An 8,537-nucleotide genomic window follows, 5' to 3' on the forward strand; every position below is an offset into this window, starting at 1 on the left:
CTTCCGATTAGCTTCGGCTTCTCTTTCTCCGCATGCCTCATGCCATCTTCTTCTAGATCTCTCCTTCTCTCTCTAACTCGGCGCTTTTGCTCTTTTCGCAGTGAAGTGCTCTGATCAAGGGTCTGGTAGAAGCCTTAGAGAGAGAGAGAATCTATTAAATGACGAAACTACCCTCAAACACGGTTCTCCCCAAAAATAAGGAATTCTCCTCGGGATCGAAATGAATGTATTTTTTTGGAAAGAGAAGATTCCGTATCCATAACTTATTTTATTCTTTTCTCCAAAAAAAAAAATAATTGATTCAATGATTTTCTCAATTAATACCATCAATCCAACACATTTAATCACAGATATTGTGACCGTTGCAGAATTTTCAGTGCACCCGTAGTTGTTGTTTTTTTGTCTGCGTTATATTTTTTTAAAAATAATTTCAATAAAGGGTGATTAAATTAGCGGAAGAAAGGGAGAGAATCTTTGGCATGACATTAGGGGGGTTTGGCGTCACAATCAAGAGGCAAAGCAGAGGCCGCCTTTGGACGGTGTGAGCTTTCGTCGGGTCGGTCCACTTCCGTCACCCTTTGTACTTCCTCCACGTCGGACGTGGGACCGTTCCGTATTGCCCGACTATGCCTACGTATTATACACACACACGTCATCTTGATTTGTAATCGATTCATCAATTTTTTTTTGAAAAACTATTCATCAAATAAAGAATATTATCCAATATCGTTTAATTTTGAACGTCAATGGAAAGTTTTAATTTTTTGAATGGAAATTAGGAAACAACTTATATTTTCAATTTTACATTTATAACAATCTCATATATTATAATAAATTAATTTATCTTTAGATGAGATTTTTTTTTTCATTATCTGATTATTACTATGCAGAACAGAAAACAATAAAGGTAATAGTTTTCATCAGGACAATCTTTGTCCTTAAATTGGAAAAGCCAATTAGGAAACCACCTGCCACCTAATTTCTCTTTCGGGTTGGCCCCATCATCATTATCATCATCATAAAACTCTTGAGAACTAAAACAAAACTGACCCTTTTGATAAAACCTAATAATTATGGTAGTTATACATCATTATGACCTTACTATTCGCTTATATCTATCCCTGATTGCAAAAGGTTCTTCCTTTAGAGTTTCAAGAATCAAGACAAGCCAACCCATTTCTTGAATGCTAAGGCAGCTCCCCTCCTCTTGACCTTTGCTTCTGTCTTGATCTTTGGTGCCTTCCCCTTGTACAGTGTCTTATGATACTTCAAGAAGAGTGATCTGTACTTGTACTTATCAACAAACGCATCTCCTTTCTCCATCATCTCCACCACTTCGTTTGCACTTGCGAAGAACCCTCCTCTAACAAATGTATACAGAACTGAATCCAGCAGTTCCTGATCAAACTTCATCGAAGCAGCTTTCGATTTCATCTCTCCCCATAACTCCGTTACCTCTTTGTACTTACCTCCAATGGCAGCATACCCTGTGACCATTGCATGGAAGGTCTGAGCATTCGGGGAATGCCCGAGATTTCTCATCTTCCTCAGGGCCTTCTCTGCATCTTGCATCAACCCCTTCTTGCTAAAGAAATGGATCACGTTGTTCCAATCGTGAACTGCGGTTTCCAAACTCTGCACTTCTCTGATTTCCCTCAAGAGTTTTGACATTAGTCCTGCCTCTGCATTTCCCTCGCATCCCTTGAGCAGCCTCTCGAATTGTTGATTTCCCTCTCTCGGTGAGTTCTGCTCTTTCATCTCTTTGAATAGGCTAAGAGCTCCGAGATTATCTTTCTGAATTACCCGAGATTGGGCTAGTGCTTCATAACAGCTTGAGTCTAGCTGAATCCCTGCTTTCTGAGCATCTCTCAGGAGTGATGTCACTTCTCTCGTTCGATCTGTTTTGCAGTAAGCTTTCATAAGAGAAGAGTATACAGAAGCGCCGGTTCTTGCACCAGTCATACGCATCTCATTGAGAAGATCATGGGCCTGATCTAACTTTCCCAGTGAAATACATGAATTGATAATGTTAATCAGCATTGAGTTCTCACTGGAAACAGGGGCATCTTCACGTTCCGCCTTCTTCAAAAACTCAGCCAAATCCTTTATCTTCCCACTTTGTAAGTAAGCTTTTGCTAATTTCACAAAAATTCCTTCACTTGGCTGGAGAGTACCATATTCTGGGGTAATCAACTCAACTTGCAGATGCAACTTAGCCAACAAAGAACAAAGAACATCCTTTGCCTCAGCTTCAAGTTTCAAGAAATTTCTATCTCTAGAGAACTCTTCGTATGAAATCATACTGTTTGTAGAAAATGCTCGACTCTTGAGACCATCGGGTACTTTTGTTCCTTCTCCAGCAACTTTTCCAGGATTTGATCTACCATTCACAGTGTCCAGTCCAAGAATGGCGGTCCCAAGTGAATTCCGAGCCATCTTTCCCTTTCTTAGCATTTCCAGAATCAATCTCGAAGCAGAGTCGAGATCCCCAGATTTCAGATGCCACAGAAACAAGCAATTGTGGAACTGCCAAAACTGAGATTCATTTAGGTTACAAGCATCGTCTATATATCTCTGAAGCTTTCCCAGTTCTTCTCTCTGCCCATTTCTTTCATAGAGCCGAGCCATCGCAATCAATAATTTCAGGTCGGCTTTTACACCTATTCTTGGCATCATATCTAGAAGTTGTTCAGCTTTTCGTGTCGTCCCAGACAACAAACAACCAGCCAAAGCAGTGTTGAAAGCAAAGGTATTAGGCTTCATTGCAAGCAAAGGTGCATTACTTTTGTTACGGGGATTGATCCTGTTGTTCTGGAACAAGTAACCAATCTCAAGAACCAACTCGGTGGAAAGATAAGCTCCCGGGCCTGTAAGCGACATGAAAGCCGATACTGCTGACCAAGCATTCACATGAGGAAACTGTTCTGTTTTCACTAACTTTCTCAATATTGTCGATGCAGGAACCACCATGGCCGACTTGGCAAGAGCCAATGACAGATATATAAGAGGTTCCTTTTCCAGCAAATTCTGTTTACTCTCCTCGAAGAAACGTTCTACCAAACCATACGCCTTTTCTAGCCAACTGGAATCAAGGCTTTCAGCAAAACATACCAAAACATTGTTCACAACAGATTTTGGAGGGTATCCTTCCGTCTGCATGTATAGTTCGAGCAGCCTCCAGGCATCATCACATCTACGTTCATCAACAGCAATCTGAATCTCCTCATTGAGTTTCGCAGGATCCTTTGGCTGAACTAATATAGATCCTGCGACGGTGGAAAATGATTCTGCTTTATGGGAATACCTTGATTCGAACCTGACGCGACTACTGTTGCCAGATAGCACAATGAGGTTTCTTCTAGCATGAGAGACAATAATCTTGCCCATTAAACTATACCCCAAATCAACTTCAGATGGAGCAGCATCACCAGAAACCCCACGAAACAGACAATAAAATCGAGATGGGCATACCGAAACTGCCCGGATCTTCGCGATCCTCCATGAAAGCATTGTTTTTTTCAACCGATGAGAACCAGTCAAACTAAAGGGTCAAGCTTCAGACGAGCCCTGACACGACAACAAAAAAGACTCGATCTTTGACAGAGCACTAAAGCCAAGATTCTCCCGCGGTCTGTGGAAGTAATTGGGGATTGACGTTTAGCTTCGTTGGGCCATTTCATCGAGCAAGTAGAGGACAACACGAGACCGACGCCAAATCTGAAGCCATGCACAAAAAAAAAAGGAACCTTTGGACGAACAAGAGCAAGATTATCCCAACCAGACAGCAGAAATGAGGCCCGAAGGAAGAGAAAACGATTGTTCAAAAACCCTCCTCCTAACGTCTCTTATAGAAACTTGGGGTTTACGGGGTTTCGCTTAAAAGTTTGAGCAGTAAAAAACAATTTTTCTCACAAACACAATATAAATGTGAAATGACAAAAGAATCCTTATGAGAAGGTAAAGTAGGGTTTTTTTCCTTTAAAGATTTTCTTTTTGGGCAGTTTTCTTCTGGTAAGATAAAAGTCGCATGCTTTTCTCATTAGTTTTCAGTCTTCAATCTTGCATAAGTTCATGGGAACCTTCCAATCTGGCTCACTTGAAAATAGAGCGCATACGCATAGGAACAACACGTCATGCAACAGGCTAAAAAAACAAAAAAACTGAGAATGACATTAACAAGGGAACTGGGGGGCATGTCCATCAACACAAGACGCAAACACTGTCTGAAAGGCTACAAAAGACAAGTGACCACAAAGGAAACGGCAAAACACAGAGTATGAAACAGACTCCTAAGCATGGACCAGAGACAAGGCATCACCAAAAGAGCTCATAACCAGGCAAGGCACATCCACCTACGATACGTACCCTGTTACAAATCAATCACGTGTATAAGTTGCAATATTTTTTGTCTTTGACATTCAATCTTACTCTATATACCTGGAAGTGAAGAGATGCAAGTACCTAGTAAGCAGTTGTGCAGCAGGATCGGTTAACTCTGAGGAGACTGAGCCTTTGGGAAGACCGGCAATGAGGAGAAACAAGAGTAGCAGCAATCTCAGCAGATGTATGAGAAGTGAACGATGGGTGTGACCAGCATGATTCCGCACTGGACAACTTACCGGGCAGAAACAATCAAAGAGGATGATTAGTCTGACTACCTCTTCCCACTTTTCTTTTTAAAAAAAAACGGAGAAGTGACGAAGAGGAAGAGTGGTTTAGCAGGGTGTGAGCAAATGACAGATTTACACTTTCAAGGCTGGAGAGAAATGGTGTAGAAGGAAGGGAAGACTTGATGACTGAGACTATGTGGACTGAGGCCAAGAAAGTAAGAAAAGAGATACAAACAGAAGAAGGTCTACGCAAACAGAAATACAAGACAACACTATAGGAACTAGTACTACCCAGGGTGAAACAGGCTTAGAAGGGACAGAGGTTTAGGTTCGAAAGAAATCTAGTCAGGAACTAATTCAAAGATCTAAGGCATATACAGGTTATCAAGATGTTATATATCCTACTCTAGAAGAAGCTACCAGGAATAAACAGCTCTACATAGAAACTAGGAAGGCCAAGGCAAGAAGAAGCTAAGTGAATATGTTTGAGACCGGTAAGTTGTGCCATCCTATGCCAAACCAAGATTCAGGTCACCCATACATTCAATTTCCCTGCACAAGTTCCATATACTTCCTCCCTGTCCATCACCTTCTCAAATCACGATCTCATTCTACACCACTAACACCACCATCTACATAGGAAAACCAGAAACTGCAAACCTGCCAATGCCAAGACTGCTACTTTGTTCCTCCACCATCACCATGAAAAGGTAAATAAACTCACCAGCTTGGTGACTAACACCTTATTCTTATATATACAAACTAAAGCTAACCCAGCTCCCTATTTGATAATTTACAGGAGAGCAAGGCTCCTGCTTCTCATTTGTCTGCGATATCAAGGTTCAGAATGCGACGTAGTGTCTTAGTCGCAGAATCCGTGCTTAGAAAGAATTCTTCAGCAGAAGAGCTGTGCTCCCTCGTCGGGGAAGCTGGTGCAGATTTAGCAAATGGGCGAACATCAACAAGAGTATCAGAAGAAGGCAGATTCAGCGAAACAGTTCTCTTTTGCCTGAGAGAGAACTTAGGAATCGGCACAGAACTAGGAGGCGGAGAGTTGGAATAAGTAGGCCCCGCCCAAAGTTCAGAACTAGAAGGGCTTCTACTTTCTTCAAGGAATCCACTAGAACACCTATCATCAATCTGGGAACCTTTACTAGTGATTGGAATCGGGCAGCTTTTAACGTTGTCAACAGAGATCAGATTAGCACGAGGAGATACCGACCGAGGAGAAGGAGACTTAGTCAAAGAAGCAGCAGCAGGAGACTGAAACTGAGGAGCAGATCTTGTTACAGAAGTAGAACAAGCCTTGTTTGGCCTTGGGAGCAACCCTTCCCCGGACTGAAATGTCCTACAGTTTATCTGCCTAAACGTTTTCGATGGAGATGGCCAGAAACGACCAGGTCCATAAGACTTGACCCTCCCATCACACTGATTCCTGTGTTCTGTCGGCACAAAAAGCATTTCCATTGGGGCAAACACTCGGTCAACAGTTGGAAATCCACTAGATCATACACTACAATAAACCTAGAGGTCAAATACTTCAAGAAAACTAATATTTCTCAGATTCTCCTCTCAAATCAGATTCAGTCATCACCACACAAGCGGATCAAATCGTCAGAGTTGGTTCGTTCCCTCGGTCAATCGACGCGTTGTCTTCACAAAATCGATCAGAAATGAAAAGGATCTTCCTCGGGATCAGATTCAATCGCGGATCACAGAATCAGATGGCCAACTACTCTCAACTGCAGAAAAAAAAATCATCCATACAAAACAAGGAAAACCCCCAGTAAATCACCATGTACGAAGCAACAAACCCAATCGATAAAAAAAAAAGCAGAACAAAATCCTGAGAAAAGATGCAAGCATAGCAGTTTCCATGGCCGAGAAATCACCTGGAAACGATCCCGGGGTGAGCTGAAAAATATGAAGACCCCCAACACAATCCGTGATATCAGAGAGAGAGAGAGATTCAGATACTCTTCTTCTCTTTCAGGGCAAGGAATCGTTTTTAGGGTTTTAAAGCTTCAAAGAAACGATCCTACAGATCTGAGAAATGAAAAAGAGAGAGAGAGAGAGATGGCAAACGGCAGTAGCATTACACTGCTTATGTGCTGACGGATAGGAGGTTATTTACACAAACGCCATTGGACTTGTTCATTTACCATCTTGCCCTCGTGTCTTCTTTATTTGGGGATTGGGGGTACAGAAGTAATTTAGCACATAACCAAAAAAATCATTTCCAAAGCTATGCACCCATCTCGTCAGCCAGACTTTAAGGACTAATAAAATAATATTTATCAATTTCCTTTGGGTGGTCGGCCTGCTTTCTCAACGTTAATATCATTATTCGATGCATGGGAAAGCCTCTACGTGACAACACAATGGCATTATAATAAAAATAACATTAAATAAATCACAATGTTTTTGTTTTTAATAATGCTCAACTTGTGTGAAGAAGATGCCAGATGACACGTCCTCTGAAATCTAAACGTATCATGCTTTAAATTAATAGGATTTTATTGAAACTTACAATAATTACTTAGTTATGTGATATACTCAAGTCTTTTGTAGTTTTACAAGCACACATTATAAGCAATGTAAACTTTCTGTGGTTATTTCTGTTTCACCTTGTTATTTCTTATTTCAATTTGCTAAATTTTGTACGGTTTCATAAAAAAATTTATATATTTGTTTTTTTTATCAGAATTTAATTATTAAATTCTGGTATTATTCGCTATAGATTTGATTTTTATTTAAAAACTGTATTTTTTTTAAAAAATGCATTTATTTCTTAGTTAATTTATTATTTTATATCTATTGCAAATTTATTTAATTTGGTGTAAAAATTATTTTTTTATGATATATTATTATGCTCGATTAGGTTTGATATAATTCAAGAAATGATCGAGATGGCAATTATGAAAGAAGATGCACCCCATGTATTGCAACAACAAACAACAAAACAAAGGAAAGTTGAATTATTGAGAGATCAAAAGACAGATAATCACGATTGTTTTGTCTGCTATTGATGAGCCATATAATATTTTATTTTCTTTTTTGAAATAATTGATTATAACTTTTGCAATAATATTTAACTATTGTTTCTAGAATGGTTTAACCACTATAAAATTTAGCCTTTTTTGCGATGGTTTTCAATTATTTTAAAAAATTAGACATTTTCCACGTAGCCCTGTCATCAGAGTTTAGGTTAGGGCCGACGTGTTAATGCATGGGAAGTCCACGTGTCATATCGGACACGGAGGCCCAATCCAAAAACTAAGGAAAAAAGTTAGGAAGCCCGAATAGCAAAACTTGGGGAGAAGAAACGGGAAATTAACAGGAATGGCTCAGAAACAACAACCAGAGATGCCACGCGATCCGATCAAATGCCACGACGTTTTCAACGTCTCAGACCCGGAGATCGCTGATGACCCACCAGTCACAGCCGGAGATGCAGCCACGGTTCAGACCACCGATGTACAGAAGACCCTGACAGGCAGTTCGGCCTCGACCATGCCATCATCTCCGGCCAACTTCAACAACCGAGCCACGACCGAGTCGATCCGTGAACAGGTACCATATATCGATCACACGAGATGTAATCTGTATCACGTATACAAATATACTCATGTGCTATACGTATATATGCATGAGATACAGGCTATGGGGAAATTCGTGGATCCGGCGGAAGAGGAGGAAGATCCGGAGGGCACGGCGGGAGGAGACACAGTGACGATAGGGGAGGCGTTGGAAGCGGCTGCTATATCGATCGGCGATAAGCCGGTGGACCGTAAGGACGCCGCAGCTATTCATACGGCCGAAACTATAGTCACCGGTGGCAAGACTGTGCCAGGTGGAGTTGCAGCCGCAGCTGAGGCTGCCGCCGCTCTGAACGAGATGAACGTGGGGAGCAAAGTCACGATAGCC

General features: G+C 41.1%; 3 protein-coding genes and 1 long non-coding RNA gene across 4 annotated transcripts in view; 2 read left to right on the forward strand and 2 right to left on the reverse strand.

Moving 5' to 3' along the window:
• Positions 1 to 951: 951 nt before the first annotated feature.
• On the reverse strand, positions 952 to 3,532 carry LOC104825991 (pentatricopeptide repeat-containing protein At1g03100, mitochondrial-like). The gene has a single exon (XM_010558477.2). The coding sequence runs from the start codon at positions 3,508 to 3,510 to the stop codon at positions 1,159 to 1,161; it is 2,352 nt and encodes a 783-aa protein (XP_010556779.2). The 5' UTR covers positions 3,511 to 3,532; the 3' UTR covers positions 952 to 1,158.
• Positions 3,533 to 3,869: 337 nt separating this feature from the next.
• On the forward strand, positions 3,870 to 4,268 carry LOC104825993. Its single transcript, XR_773679.1, has 2 exons — positions 3,870 to 3,957; positions 4,051 to 4,268. It is a non-coding gene; the product is annotated as an uncharacterized LOC104825993 (long non-coding RNA).
• On the reverse strand, positions 4,150 to 6,856 carry LOC104825992. Its single transcript, XM_010558478.2, has 3 exons — positions 6,503 to 6,856; positions 4,462 to 6,352; positions 4,150 to 4,366 (listed from the first exon to the last, which is right to left on the reverse strand). Exon 2 carries the CDS (start codon positions 6,075 to 6,077, stop codon positions 5,430 to 5,432), a length of 648 nt encoding a protein of 215 aa, XP_010556780.1. The 5' UTR covers positions 6,078 to 6,352; positions 6,503 to 6,856; the 3' UTR covers positions 4,150 to 4,366; positions 4,462 to 5,429.
• A 928-nt stretch (positions 6,857 to 7,784) lies between these two features.
• LOC104825994 (late embryogenesis abundant protein 3-like) overlaps positions 7,785 to 8,537 on the forward strand; it is a 1,642-nt gene continuing 889 nt past the window's right edge. The window contains exons 1-2 of the mRNA XM_010558479.2: positions 7,785 to 8,183; positions 8,271 to 8,331. Coding sequence (XP_010556781.1) covers positions 7,953 to 8,183; positions 8,271 to 8,331 — 292 coding nt within the window. The 5' untranslated portion in view covers positions 7,785 to 7,952. The remainder of the gene's footprint in view (positions 8,184 to 8,270; positions 8,332 to 8,537) is intronic.

Source organism: Tarenaya hassleriana, unplaced genomic scaffold, assembly GCF_000463585.1.
Source record: "Tarenaya hassleriana unplaced genomic scaffold, ASM46358v1 Cleome5, whole genome shotgun sequence".
In the NCBI taxonomy this organism is placed as follows: Eukaryota; Viridiplantae; Streptophyta; class Magnoliopsida; order Brassicales; family Cleomaceae; genus Tarenaya; species Tarenaya hassleriana.

What these genes read in the sequence shown, in the direction of transcription:
- LOC104825991 (XM_010558477.2), bottom strand. Translation starts at nt 3,510, where the DNA reads ATGCTTTCATGGAGGATCGCGAAGATCCGGGCAGTTTCGGTATGCCCA.
- LOC104825992 (XM_010558478.2), bottom strand. Translation starts at nt 6,077, where the DNA reads ATGGAAATGCTTTTTGTGCCGACAGAACACAGGAATCAGTGTGATGGG.